The 15,282-nt window shown below is 45.4% G+C and overlaps 1 protein-coding gene across 1 annotated transcript in view; it reads left to right on the top strand.

The window, feature by feature from the left end:
* The window catches only part of LANCL2 (LanC like glutathione S-transferase 2), a gene marked incomplete at its 5' end in the record, with an annotated part of 66,132 nt that extends 54,053 nt beyond the window's left edge, over positions 1-12,079 (top strand). Inside the window, 3 exons of the mRNA XM_079711718.1 lie at positions 6,152-6,328; positions 9,103-9,175; positions 11,764-12,079. Of these exons, the coding sequence (XP_079567844.1) occupies positions 6,152-6,328; positions 9,103-9,175; positions 11,764-11,879 (366 nt within the window). The 3' untranslated portion in view covers positions 11,880-12,079. The remainder of the gene's footprint in view (positions 1-6,151; positions 6,329-9,102; positions 9,176-11,763) is intronic.
* Between the last annotated feature and the right edge of the window lie 3,203 nt (positions 12,080-15,282).

Raw genomic sequence — 15,282 nt, 5'->3', positions numbered from 1 at the left:
AACAGTTTTGGTAGAATTGATACCAATATTGAGTGTTCTTATCCACAAATATGGTATATCTTTTTACATTTCCTTTCATTTATGTCAGCAATGTTTTATAGTTTTTGATGTCTTTATATTTAAAGTGTGTGTCTTCATAGTTGGGCATTGTCTAGCAATGCAGTCTAACAACCTCAGCCTTTAATTTGGAATGTTTAGTTCATATATTGTTAATGTAATTATTTTGTGGTTGGATTTAGCCCTGCCATTTTTCCATACGGTTTCTATTGGCTACATCTTGGAACTCTTTTTTCCTCCTATGTTTTTTCTTTCTTGCCTTTTTAGGGAGGTAGGAGAGAGTAACTGAATATTTTCTGGAATTCCATTTTAATTTCTCTGTTGACTCTTTTAACTATCTATTTGTACATTTTTTTAGTGGTTGCTAAATATACATCTTTATCATTGCAATATACCTCCTTAACTTTTCACAGTCTGCTTAGAATTAACATTGTACACTTCATATAAAATGTAAGAAAATAGTAAGTGCCTAGTTCTCTTGACAGCAGTTCTGTACATCTTTATTACATCTGTCAAGATGTATCAACAAATGTTATAAACCCCCAGTATAGTTTTATAATTTTTGCTTTTGAAATAGCCCTATGTATTTTAAAGAAATTAAGACAAGCAAAGAAGATGGTCTTTGATATTTATTTGGATATTTCCTCTTTTCAGTGCTCTTCATTCCTTCTTGAAGGTCCAGATTTCTATCAAGTATCATTTCCTTCAGCCCAGAGAACTTCCTTTAGCATTTCTTATAGTCCAGGTTTGGTGACAACAGATTGATCACTTATCTTAAATTTGTCTTTATTTCACTTTCATTCATTCTTTTTTTATAAATGGAAAATAAAGGACAGTATATTTTAGTTGTAGTGCATGCATTTGGATCCCAACTCATTGCTAAACAGTCCCGTGCCTCTGGCCCTGCCTCAGGTGGTGAGTGCCATATGGACACCATGTTCTGCCTGGAGCCACCCACTTGAATGCACCAGTGGGAACTCCTTTGGCCTGGCTTTCATTGATTCAGCAGATTACTTAGAGGATGATCCATTGTCAAAGAGATGATTCTTGCAAGGAATGCATGTCTGGCAAACAGCCTCTAGTTTGTAGATCATTGTGGAATCTGTGATAACGAGAATTCTGTATCTTCCTCTAATTTAAGAAAATTTCTTGCAGTTCTCTGTGATGATGATGTGTGGTTCTTGACATCCAGATGAACTGATACAATTCTAACAGTAGAATTCCTACTGTTACATATTCCTGTGGCACTGGTGCAGTTTGTACCTAATTGCTTTATAGTTTTCAAGGTGAGCTTGACATTTTGGGATTACTAGTATATCTGCTTTACATACCAGGGAACTTTTCCTAATATAGGTGAAAGTTTTGGTTACTTCCTGGTTGTTCCTACAATGGTGATTTCCATGGGCAAAATCCGAAACAGTCCCTCTGGGGGTGGTGCTTCAATCTTCCTTCCACATCCTGTGGTGGTTTGTGAAGAATGCTATCCTTACCGTGACCAACTAGATCAATTCTGTGGACATTTCTTTATTATCGCCAAAACTGCAGAGAACAGGGGTTTTGTAATAACTGATCCAAAGATTCCCTTGCACTTTAGGAATGCCTAATAATAAGCAAAAGCAATGAGAGAGGTGAATATTACCCTGTACTTAAGAAAACTCAATTCTGCTTCCCCATCACATTGGCTACTAAGTCTAAATGGAAGGTGTAAAAAAAATTGAAGTGGAAAATTGTGAAGGATTCCTTCTCTCCAAGACCTACAGTGGGAATGCCTCTTAGGAATTAATTTTTTAATTAACTACTAAAATACTGTAAGTTTAATCTCCTAATAAATTGAGTATTGTTACTGGAAAAGGTCTTGTAAATGAATCAGCTGAAACGTCACTTCTACTTATGAGAATAAAAAAAAAATGTTAAGTAGTGTTATTAACTTCCTGTCATGTTTGTTTCTTGGCAAGTCCAAACCCTCTTACCAATCCAGTTTTCACTGAATATGAGCTAATTTTTCCTGTTTTGATATTTTCCTTGAAGGCTTTAATTTTAGTAGTTGAAGTCATCTTAAAGAAGATAAAGGAAATATTAGATAAAAAGATGAAAGCATTAAGAAGGAAGGGAAAAAAAAACCTTCATTTCCTTGGAGCAGACATTGTTATTCACAGTGTTTATGAAGAAATGGTAAACACCATGGCAGTAAGACAAATAATGACTTGCATCCCAAAGGCTGTTGCGTGTAGTCATGTATTGAGCCATAAAAGAAAAAAATCAACCCAGTTTTCCCTCGGAAAAGCTTAAGAGGCAGAGGGAGTAAGGTCAGAATCTTATAGCTCAACGGAAAATTACACCAGCTATTAAAAAATTCTGAATTCTGCTTCATACCATGCAATCCACAAGAGGGTTATACCGAGGAGAGAGAGGAGCAAGGTCTCGGTGACCAGGTCTGAGGAAGGACGGGGTGTGTTCTAGTCCACAGTGGTGCAGAAGAGCTGGGTTCACCCTACGAAGGGTTAGATGTGAAACTGTGTGTGGTCTCAGAGGGCTGTGGTACCACTGGCTCCGACTCTTCACTCACTTATTTTATTTTTTTTATTGAAGTCTAGTTGATTTACAATGTTGTGTTGGTTTCAGGTGTACAGCAAAGCGATTCAGAGATATCATATACATCCTTTTTCAGATTCTTTTCCCTTATAGATTATTACAAGATATTGACTGTAGTTCCCTGTGCTCTACAGTAGGACCTTGTTGTTTATCTATTTTATATGAAGTAATGTGTGTATGTTAATCCCGAACTCCTAATTTATCTCTCCCCCCCTTCCCCTTTGGTAACCATAAGTTTGTTTTCTATGTCTGTGAGTCTGTTTCTGTTTCATAGATAAGTTTACTTGTGTCATATTTTAGATTCCATGTATAAGCTATATCATATAAAATCTGTCTTTCTAACTTACTTCACTTAGTGTGATAATCTCTAGGTCCATCCATGTTGCTGCAAGTGGCATTATTTTCTTATTTTTTATGGCTGAGTAGTATTCCATTGTATATATGTACCACCTCTTTATCCATTCATCTGTCTATGGACATTTAGGTTACTTCATGTCTTGGCTATTGTAAATTTCACCCTCATTCTTTGAAGATATTTTTGCTGAATATCTACTCTGACAGTTTTTTTTTTTTTCCTTTCAGTTCTTTAAAGATACTGCTCCCCTGTCTACTGGCCTTCACTATTTCTAGAATGTTAGTCATTCTTTATATTGTTCTCTTATAAGTAGTCTGTGTTTTCTCTGGAAGCTTTTGGGATTTCCTCTTTCTGGTTTTCAATATTTTTATCATGTACCCATGTGTATCTGTTTGTATTTATCCTGCTTGAGAGCCTTTAAGCTTCTTGAACTTGTAATTGTATGTCTTCCACTACATTTGGTAAATGTTAGGCCTTTACTTTCCAACAGGTCTCTGAGGCTTTTGTTTTTAATTTCTTTTCTTTTCTGTAATTCAGAGTGTATAATTTCTATTTATTTAGCTTTATATTCACTAATGAGTTCTTTATTAAGCCTTACTCAATAAGTTTTTAATTTCATCTATTGGTGTTTTTTCAGTTCCTGAATATCTATTTCTTTTTATAGTAATGTTTCTCTGAGATTTCCAAACCATTCATTGATGATGTGTTTAGTTTCTTTTTCATCCTTAAAGATTTTTAATAACTGCCCATATGCTTGTCTCTGTTTTCAACATTTGGTCATCTCAGCATCACTTCATTTTCTAATGTGAGCAGACAGACTCAGAGAAGTTACAATGACTCACCCAAAGTTACTCGGTCAGTTGTAGTGGAAGAGGGAGTCCAGCCATGTCTTCCGACTCCAGATCTCTTACGTCTTCCTCTGCATGGCACTGTCTCTTCAAACTTTCTGTCATGACATTTCGATTTGAGAGAGGTAATGTGGATCAGTAAATAGATTTTCTGGCCAAGTTATAATGGCTACAATGTAGAGAAGATAAATCTGGGAGCTTCAGTGTTCATTAAATTTTCAAATGTCCCACTATTTATTTTTTTTAAGGAATATTTATTTGTTTATTTATAGCTGCATTGGGTCTTCATTGCTGCGCGTGGGCTTTCTCTAGTTGGGGCAAGTGGGGGCTACTCTTTGTTGCGGTGCATGGGTTTCTCATTGCAGTGGCTTCTCGTTGCAGAGCACAGGCTCTAGAGTGCAGGCTCAGTAGTTGTGGCACGTGGGCTCAGTAGTTGTGGCTCACGGGCTCTAGAGCACAGGCTCAGTAGTTGTGGCTCACGGGCTCTAGAGTGCAGGCTCAGTAGTTGTGGCTCGTGGGCTCAGTAGTTGTGGCTTGTGGGTTCTAGAGCACAGGCTCAGTAGTTGTGGCGCGCGGGCTTAGCTGCTCCGCGGCATGTGGGATCTTCCTGGACCAGGGCTCGAACCCATGTCTCCTGCATTGGCAGGTGGACTCTTAACCACTGTGCCACCAGGGAAGCCCCTCAAATGTCCCACTATTCAGAGTAGCTCCTCATGTGGAGCATGAGTGTGTGACAGTAGTGGGCGTGGTGGGCGTGGTGGGTGTGCTGCGGGCACGCACCGGGGAAGGAAGGTAAAACTCGCTGTGTGGGGTGCCTCTAGCAGCCTCAGTCTCACCAGGGGGACAGGGACAACAGGAAAGAAGTCCGATTGATTTCACGTACCCCTGGGTGACGATCAGAAAGGAGCCAGTCAGGTTTTCTCTGGGACTGGCCTTACTCTCAGTGTGATTTTATGACATAGCCTCCAAAACAGTCTCCTTTCACCTGTCAACTTTGACCTAATCTTTTTCAGGATGGGAAAAAGGTCCCTTTTATAATTCATTTTAAGAGGGTTAAGATGCAAATGAGAGGATGACATATTTGTGCTGGCAGGATAACACAGAAAGAATGGTGCTTAATGACAGCTCAGAAGTAGCACTAACCGTGTGCCAGAAGTTAGCACTAACTAAGAGCTTCTTGTATGTTATTTCATTTTAATACAACAAGCCGCTGAGATGAAGACAGGGTATCTTTTTATAGTACATAAAGAAGTAAGAGGTGACTTGTCCTCAGTCACATTTAAAAGGTGACAGAGCTGAGGTTGACACTCAGGGACCCCAGAGTCCACGTCTCAGCTGCTTTCATGACCAAGAAGCCTGCTCCTGACCCTGGCGAGGCCATGCACCAGGAGCAGTGACTGCAGTGCGGATCCGCCTCCTTCCCCTGCTGGCCACGGCACACGCTGATCACAGTTCAGGCGCTTCGGTTTCCCTTCACCTCAGAGCCTCCTCGGCGGGTGCCCAGGAGTCACCGCTCAGCAGTCACAAGGAGTGTCCCCTTTGCCGCCCTGAGGAGCTCTTCTCCAGTGACCTTTTGCCTCTAATCCATGGTCCAAAACGCATTTGCACTAGAATGGAATGAGCTAAGCAGGGGAGACTGCTAATAACAGATTCAGAGGAGAGGACCAGGGAAAGAAAATAAATGAAATGAGAGGAGACAGAGAAGAGTGTCAAGGGGAATCTCGGGGGGCAAAAGCTTCCTCATGCTGGCACACTTGCCTCCACCGAGCATGTTTGTCCCTCCGTCCCGTAAACCATTGCATGGAGATGGTGCCGCTGGGGCTGAGGACACTCTCTGTGGGGTTCCTCGTGACAGTTTATGATAGCTCGTCGGGTGCCTTGGATGTGTGGCTAACCTAGGATGTGGAATGTTCCCGACCTGGATGACGGAACAGTGTGGAATCCTCGACTGCCCTCTGCACGAGTAGGAGTGTCACAGCTTCAGCCTACAGGTCCCAGGAGGCACAGGGTGGTTCATTTGTGACAGAGCATCTTACCAGGGAGATCCGGTAGCCTTCCTTATAACTGTTGGAACTTTAGAACTGCATTTGCAAAACCATGACCTCGAAGGCAGGCAAAGGCAGGAGAGGAGTGGATGGGGCTGCACAGTACCTGGTGCAGTGCTGCTGTCTCTGGGCTTGGTTCACCCGTCATTTCAGGTTTCTGAACGTTGTGCAGTTTTCTAAACAGCAAGGGGAAGTATTTCGCTGATCGTTGCGTAAGACACCTGTTGAACACTGCTTTGCTTCTCATCACCCAGGTGTTTAAGGAGGAGAAGTACTTGAAGGACGCCATGGAGTGCAGCGATGTGATTTGGCAGCGAGGTCTGCTGCGGAAGGGCTACGGGATCTGCCACGGGACCGCCGGGAACGGCTACTCCTTCCTTTCCCTTTACCACCTCACGCGGGATAAAAAGTACCTCTACCGCGCTTGCAAGGTAAGGACGTCTCTATCCAAACCGCTTCTGAACCCTCCAGGGCACACACAGAGCCCAGATACAGCTCTCTCCTCCTTCAGACACATTTCTCCCAGCTCTGTGGTTTCTTCCGCAGAGCCTTGTCCCTGGCAGCTGCGTGACTTGGCCTTTCCATCTGCACAATGGGACTAAGGGGAGGAAATGCGTTCTGGAGTCCCGTGACCTGTTAGGATGCCCTCCTGTGCATTTATTAGCTTCATGACTTTGGGGCGCCCCTTCTTCGAGCCTCAGTTTCCTCATCTGTAAAAATACTACCCGCCTCCTAAATTTGTTCCAGGAAGAATTAATTGAGGTAATGGGCAGGTCGTCGGTAGTTGCCCCTGCTTAAAATCCTCCAGTGGTTTCCCACTGCCCGGGAGCGGCACCCACAGCCCCGAAGTGGACAGCCCCGTGCGCCTCGGCCCCTGCCTGCCTCTCCCCCGCCTTGCCCCACACTCTCCACGGGGCGCAGCGTTCCTGGGGCTTCCCTGAAATCTGCCTGGGGGAGGCGACCTCTGAGGTCTCCTTGGTGACAGAGCCACCAGGTCGCTCACCGTGCGCTTCTGCTCGTTCCCGAGTGTGCCGCAGCCTAGACCACGAGCTGCGTGGTCTTCCTATTCGACGTCCCGACATGCCCAGTACCTAGGGCAGTGCCGGCACCAAGGACAGGCTTAATAAATACACATCGGGTGTGGGAAAATGGACGCACAAAACAAGACTCAGTAAATGCTTGCTGGTGTTTTTATTACTATACACACTTCACAAAATAACGTTACAGGAACACAGAAAAAAAGATGGGAAGAAAACGCACCAAAATGTCCAGTGACCCTTGATAGATGGAGGCATTCGGGTGGCTTATTCTGTATATTTATTACTGTTCGGAAGCCTTTTCTCACACCAGACGGAACAGAGCCCTCTGACCTGGTGCCCCGAGACACGCACGCAGTCGTCGTGCCCCCACTTAGCAGAGGCCGTGCAGGGTATTGTGGGGATGCAAAGGGCAGGTGCCTGACCCGGGCGTCGGGGGTGCCATGTAGGCTGAGACCCAGAGCAGAGCTGGAGCTCGAGCAGGCGGGTGGGAGCGGTGCCGCCAGCCGAGGAAGCTGGCGGGGTGAGCACCCTGGGGCCTGCAGCGTTCCCTTGGCCAGAGCAGAGCAGGGCAGGAGCTGGGGTCAGCGAGGCAAGGGGCAGTTCGGGTGGACGGCAGTCACAGTAGCAGATGGGTAAGAAAATACGGGGATTGGGGAAGGCTTCGTGGGGGCTGAGGCACAGCGAGTTTTCTAAAGATGTGGAGCTTTTCAGGTGGGACAGGAAGGCAGGGCATGGGGAGGCGAAGTGCACCCCAGTAGGAGAAGAGCCCCTGCAGAGCCACAGAGGCAGGCATGGCACAGTGCAGCCTGACCCCGAGCGCTCAGCACGGGAGGGTGCAAGGGCGAGGGGTGAAGTCAGAGGGGCCGAGGCCAAAGAAAGCTGGCCCTTCCCCTTAGTCAGTAGATCTGAGCCTTGGTTACACCTTAGAATCACTGGAGCTTTGAAAGAGTGCCTGGACCCCACCCTGGGCCCAGTTCTGCGGGAGCCCAGGCCCCCCGGTGCCAGCTCCTGGGTGGTTCTCATCTGCAGGCGAGGCTTCCCAAAGGTTTGTGATTCGTGTCCAGACTCCTCTCAGGATTGCCGTGGCCACGGCGGAATGGATGAGGTGGAGGTAAACAATGTGGGTTTCTCCAAGTTGTTGTTCAATAGTTACTGTAAGAAATGTTGTCATAAACCCAAGAGCATTGGCTGTGATACTGAAGAGGAGAGATTCAGAAACACTGAAGATATTGATGTCGCTGATTCACTTTGTTACGAAGTAGAAAGTAACATACCATTGTAAAGCAAGTATACTCCAATAAAGATGTTAAAAAAATAAATTCCTCTTGATAGACACTAAAAAAACCCCAGATATTGAGCTGAGCCCACAGAATTCAGTGGGTTTTTTTTAAATGTGGAGAAGACAGAAATGTATGAATGTCTCTCTGCTCTCTGACTAAGGAAACCGGATAGATGGTAGTGCATCAAACAAGCTAGAAAAGTGAGCAGATTTGGAGGGTGGAAAGTTTTATTGTATATGTGCTGAATTTATGATTATTTATATACATATGACAAAAAGTAAGTTACCTTAAGCAAAAAAGGGAAATTTATTATAATGTTATAAAAATCCATTGAAGAGGTTTAAGAAGCAAGGGTCAGGGAGCTCAGAGGAAATTGCTGATAAAGCTAAGGGATGAGTTTTCAAGATGAGCAGGGTGGTCAGTGGGCAGTGGGGTGGGCCGGCCGGGGAGCGGTGGGGAGAGTAGAAGGGGGAGGGCTGCGTGTTCAGCAGAGGGGCTGGCGGTGAGCCCAGAGAGCAGAGCTCGGCGAGCGGATTCAGAGCCAGTGTTTTAATCTGGGCCGAGCGCCTGCAGGGGCAGGAGGCGGTGCTTAGAAAAGACCGAAGGTTGTTGGGTTGTGAGATTTCTTACTTCGGCCTTCCCAACAACCTTCCTAGGTGAATTCCCCGCTACAGAGGAGGAAACAGGCCTAGGCAGGTGACAGCTTGCCAGGTCTCACCTGCTCGGAAGAGGTGGTGCCGAGTCCCTCGGAGCTCACACTCCTGACGCTCTGTTGCCTGCGAGTCTGCTGTCTTTGATTCTTGGTGAATTCACTGCAGTGTCTTACGCGTTCCATTTTCACCAAGTGAAATCCCCACTCTTAAAAAGAAATGTCTTTCTCCCTAGTTTGCAGAATGGTGCCTAGAATATGGAACACATGGTTGCCGCATTCCTGACAGACCCTATTCTCTCTTTGAAGGTAAGAGTGAGGGAAAGCTCCAGGTCTGAGTATCTGGGTGTGTGCATTTGGTTCTCCTGACTGCACCATCACAGTCGATCTTAATTAGTAATCGCTGCACAGCTGGTAAATACCGTGAGCAAAGTCGTTCATTGCTGAAAATTATATTGAGTCTCTTTACCTTGCCTGTATTGTGCTCCTGTGAACTTCTTCCAAGTATTTTTAGATCTTTTGTGACGTGTATAGGCATAGACTGTCTGCTGCGCAGTAATGGAAGAAAATAACAAGTTTACTCCTGTGCGTTTCATCGGTAATATTGTGCGTATAGTATTGATCTATTCACAGCAAACTTGTTAGTTACTTAAATGTATTTAAGTCATGTAAAGAAGTGTAAATAATTAATATTAGTAATTTAAAAGTATTAGTAAATACAAGTATTAGTAGTTGGAAAAAATAATGAGAATATTGAAGACAGTTCTGAAAAACAAGAGCAATGAAAGAAACCAGCAAACACATTGCGAGTCTGCTCCAGGCACACACAGTACATAGAATATAATTCAGGAAAACAAAATGGAAGTCCTACAGAGACTCAGATATTCTTTGTTTAGTGTGTGTGTGTGTGTGTGTGTGTGTGTGTGTAATGGTAATTTGGAACATAAGCCACAGAAACCAGAGGTCAAACGTTAAATGGTGTTATGATAAATGGATGGTAACTTTTTAATTACTTTAGAGCCACCTTTTATAGTAATTCCAAAATAAATTTCAGAAGGAATAAATGAATACTTTTTAAAAAATCAAATAATAGATAGGTGTTGAATTTTGTCAGGTGCTTTTCTTGCATCAGTTGATAAGATCATGTGGTTTTTCTTCTTCAGGCCCCTAGCATTGTGGATCACATTGGTTGATTTTCAAATACTAAGCCAACCTTGTGTCTCTGGAATAAACCTTACTTGGCCATGGTGTACAATTCTTTTTATGTATTGCAGAATTATATTTGCTAAAACGTTGTTGATGATTTTTGCGTCTATATTCATGAGGAATATTGGCCTGTAGTTTTCCTTTCTTATACTGTGTTTGTCTGGTTTTGATATCTGGGTAATACTGGCCTAATAAACTGTACTGAGAAGTACCTTCTCCTCTGTTTTCTGTAATAGATTGTATATTAATTGGTGGGAGAATTCTCATTTAAATGTCTGGTAGCATTCTTCAGCGAAACCTTCCTAGCCGAGAGATTTCTTTTTCCGGAGTTTTAAATTTACAAATTCAATTTGTTTAATAGGTTACAAGGCTGTTCAAGTTATCTGTTTCATATTCAGTGAGTTTTAGTAGTTTGTATTTTCAAGATACTGCTCCAGTTCACCTGCGGGGTTAAATTTATGTGCATAAAGCTTTGGTAGTAGTCCTTCATTATCTTCTTGATGTCTGAATTGTCTGTAGTGCTATGCCATGTTTTATTTCTGCTACTGATAATATTTTAATCATATAATAGATAAATGAGCAAAAATTAGAGCATTTGTCATTATCTTTTGCAGAATAAGATCTTTTTAATATTCAAGGAAACGTAACGGAAAAATGTTTCTCAGAAAAAAATTTTCGTCTTTTGTGTCATAAAAATGAGGTGTATTTGTATCAGATATAACACAGTTAATACCTGAACTCTAAATGGAGTTCATTCAGGTTCATAAATTCAAGTTTATGATAGCAAATTCAAAGCCCCAGCAGGTGAAAATCTTTGAATGTACCCTCCCGAGAGGCTGGGAAGCTCTTGCATTCTTCTGGGCCCCTGTGCCTCACAAGTGCCTGGCAGGAGACACTGACTAGGTTCTCGTTGGATGGGTGAGTGCCGGTGTGGAGGCCACTAGGCTGGAAGGGCCCACAGCGCCCAGGACCCTTTGTGGAGGAGCTCCCTCCCGCCCAGGGATCCTTCGGGTAGGCTGCTGAGTTACTGCAGTGAGTGGCGGTGGGGATTTTGACCAAGCAAGTAAAGTTCGTTTTAAAATAACATTTTTGAGGGCTTCCCTGGTGGGTGACACAGTGGTTGAGAGTTCGCTTGCCGATGCAGGGGACACAGGTTCTTGCCCCGGTCCAGGAAGATCCCACATGCCGCGGAGCGGCTGGGCCCGTGAGCCATGGTCGCTGAGCCTGCGCGTCCGGAGCCTGTGCTCCACAACGGGAGAGGCCACAGCAGTGAGAGGCCCGCGTACCGCAAAAAAAAAAAAAAAAAAAAAAAATTTTTGAAACCCAAAATGCAACCTTCCATTTGGAATAAGAACATAAAGGCTCTGAGAGGAAGTTTACATGTTGGAATATCACAGTAGCAGCACCCTTAACTTTTTTGTTAGCACTTCTGTGAAATCATCTTAAAGTGTCAAGATACAAGATTAAAGCTCAGAAACCAATTTTTAAAATTAAGATAATGAAGAAAACTGGTATTACCTGTTGGGTGCTAATGTGAAGATTTCCTTTTTGTGTGTGTGAAGTTATTTTCAAAGTCCTTTGCACCTTTTCCCACATCCTTACAGCCCCAGTAAAGGCAGTGATCAGAGGTCACTTGGTTCTGGACCCCGCCACGCACCCTTTCTCACGAAGGACCGCGTTTTGCGTTGCAGGTATGGCTGGCACTGTTCACTTCCTCTCCGACATCCTGGCCCCAGAGGCATCACGGTTTCCAGCATTTGAACTCGGCTCTCCACAGAGTGATACAGAGGTGCAAAAAGACGACTGAGAGATCCAGCTGGACCAGAAGCCACCGGGTTGCTTAGTACCTGACACAGAACCAAGTGTGAATCCTGAAAGAGGGAGAAAAAGGAGAAGCAGGCACCGTCCCAGACCCCCTGTGTCAGAGTGTGATGACAGACCGTCCCATCAGCGATCTGTAACAGTGTCCCCTCACTGGTGTAAAATACGAATTCCTCATGTCCAGTTCTCTGTAGTGTGTGCATGTGTCTTGGTGTTTGCTGTCTGTAGGTGTAGGTTGTTGTAAACGGAAGCCCTTCTCTGTCCACGAGCCCGAGCTGGCTGTGCATGAGGGCACGCGGCAGCCTCTTCTCTGTACATAACATTTAAAGTGGGGTGTTTTCTGTACTGACAAACAGGAAATAGGCAGGTGGTGTCTCTCCTGTGTAACAGAAGATTCTTCGCAGTGATGTCCCAGTGGTAAGACTTTACAGCATTTTCTGTGGGTACCTTTTAGATCAGCATGAGAGAAAGACCACTCCAGAAATGAAAAGAATAGAACAGGTAGAGGGGGTTTGCCGGAGTAGGGTGTGGTGAGCCTTTCCACCAGGTAGTCGAATTTTCCCTCTTTGTGTTTTGTGCTCACCTCAGTGTTTTTAAGAAGCCAAAGGGGGTGCATTGCAGCTCTGCTGGGGCTCCCATTCTCAGGCTCTTTGTGTGAAGTTCTGGACCCTCCTCGCAATCCAAGGCAGCTCGTGCCCTGGGGAGTGGACTTATGACACCAGGGCCATTCAAGGGAGCCGTTTTCGTGGCCACATTGTAAATCATGTAGCAGTGACTGAGGGTTGGCAAGTCTCGATTCAGTGTATATTATTAAAATAGGCTGTACCTCAGTTCTATCAACATTATAACTTAGTGTTAAAAGTACAGTGGATACAATTCCAGATGCATAATAAGCAGAAAGATATTCATCTCTTCCCATGTCTCTCCACTTAACTTACCAAATTTTGGAATAAGTTTATCAAAGTACAAATTTGGAATGAATTTAGTCCTTATTTTTGTCTACTATTTGGGTGATAAAAGTCTCACCTTTGATGAAATGTATTAAGCATAAAGTACTAGTCTGCATTTATGCATATGGAAAACAGTCTTCTAACCAAGAAGATTACGATACTGTCTGTCTGACATTTTGTATTTTAAAACTGGGCATTAATTTGGCTTAGCATACCCTCAATAATTTTACCCTGTAAATCTGTTTTTAGAAGAGTTTTGCTGTCATGGTATGAGTGGTCTAGGACTTTGTACAGACTTCTCATCTTATGAGCTAAGGCCAGTTCATAAAAGACAAGATAGGTCTCTCTGATGGTCTGGTCCTTATCTGCAAGCGATTGTCAAATGTTTATCAGCCCTCATTTCCACTCCTTTCATAAAGGTGAAAGAACGTCCATGTAGAAGACAGATCCCTTCACACAGGTGTAAATCTGTGCAGTTCTTAGGATGCTGGCTGAGCCTTGGTGGTGGGGCTGACTCCCTAACACGTGCCCTTCGGTTTCTAAATGATGCCTCGTGAGTCTCAGTCACGACTGTTCTTTTCAAGTTAGGTTGATGACTTCCATGGGTATAAATCCTCACGGTTGTGTTTTAACCGTCTCCCCTGGCCTGCTCATGTGCGTCTCAGGCAGCCCGGTTCCCGGGACCTGCAGGCGGGATGTGAGTGAGCTGAGGGGCTGTTTGTCCAAAGAGCTCCCCTGGTGTCACAGCTCAGCCCAGCTGCCCCGCTGCCACCTCGGCCAAAGCTCAGCAGCAGCCCCCGGGGCTTCGGCACAAAGTTTTACCCAAGCTGTCTCATTTCTCACGGGAGGCCAGTGGGGCTGCACAGGATTCACCCCCCTCAGCAAGAGGGGGCAGCTCATGGAGGCCCTGGCCCTGGCCACGTGTCTCCTGACCGGAAGCAGTGAGGGTGAGCCTTCGTGACACCTGGGCGTCACGATGCCTTGTATGTTTGGCTTGTTTCTGCCTCGCACACTGAGGGAAGGTGGAGCGCTTATAAGGTAAACGGAGGAGATTGTATTTGCAGGGTTTTTTAAGAAGCCAGCTGGATTGACCCCTCCCGCTTACCCACCAGATGTCAGCAGAGACACAGTCTGTGACTCCACAGTAACCCACCTCCTGGGGTGCGAGGTGGGTGCGACGCGGGCGGCTGCATGGTGCCGGGTCCAGCTCTCAGTCCCCAGAGGCAGCGGGACAGAGGAGTCCCAGAGCTGGTTTAGTGGTTCTGATGAGTGCGATTTCGGATCTCAGAGCGGCTCACAGTGATTTCTTACGTTTGTGTATCCAAGATGTGTCTGAGTGTTTAAAATAATGTGTATGCACAATGCCATTTTAAAATATGAAAGAGAAAACGTTGATGTCCACAGAAAGTGTGTGGGGTTCCCTGGTTCGGTACTTAGTAAAAACACGGTTTTGTTGTGACACTTGCGGGGTCTTTGTCTCTTCTCACCGCTGTCTGCCTTTGAGAGCGATGGTTGGAAGCCTCGGCCATGGTTCTGAAGATGGACTTCCTCATGGAAAACGTGGCTGTTGCTCATGTTATGGCGTCCTACGTGCTTCACTAGAATGACGGCTTTCTCTCTCTATCCCAAGGGCCTCCGAGCCCTAGGCAGTACCAAGAGAAGCCTGTCTTGAGCTTGCCCGTGTGACAGGCCTTTATACTCATAGTCACCCTGAATGGCCCCAGCACGGCTGGGGTCACAGCGTGCATGGCGGTGGGCACTCTTCTCATCACTGTCTTACAAGTGAGAAAGCTGATGGCCTTGCCCAGGGTCACAGCCGGAATGAGGGACAGTGAGGCTTCTGACCCGACAGTTCTTGCCAGTGGCCATACTTCTGACTTGTACTCAGTACCTCTTCCCCTACGTGCCCAACACGGAAGGTGAGAAATTGAAACCCCGGAGAGGCCCTGTCATCTGTACCGCTGCCCTCCTGGGTCCCTCGAACCATTCAGTGCAATTCCATACTCTTAACTTCGTGAGGCAGTTCTCAACCGCTATTACTTCATTTGCTAAATTCACAAAAGCGGGACCCAGGTGTGAGGTCCAGGTCCCCCAAACGTTTTTACAGACTGTCTTTACTCCTTCCCAGCCTCTCTGCTAAGCTTCAAGGGCCCCTTCCTTTCAGGTCTCAGTTTTTCCACATCATGTTTTCTGGAGGAGAGCCAGGTGTCCATTCCAACCTGACGGTCACCCCCAGCACCTGTCAGCCTTCTGTCACACTGGCCGGTGGCCCGGAAGGCTGTGCTGCGTCATCACTTCTGATCAGAGGAAGGCCGCCGGCTCCTCACAGCCCCTGCTCCTTGGGGTTGGGTCGCTGGATGACTGAGGCAGTGACGACATCCAGTCGGCCGCACAAAGCGCCCCTGCCCCCATCTCCCTCTCCGGTCTGCTCCAGTCCCC

This window comes from Hyperoodon ampullatus, assembly GCF_949752795.1.
Source record: "Hyperoodon ampullatus genome assembly, chromosome: 9".
In the NCBI taxonomy this organism is placed as follows: Eukaryota; Metazoa; Chordata; class Mammalia; order Artiodactyla; family Ziphiidae; genus Hyperoodon; species Hyperoodon ampullatus.
This window is presented reverse-complemented; position numbering and strand designations above follow the sequence as displayed.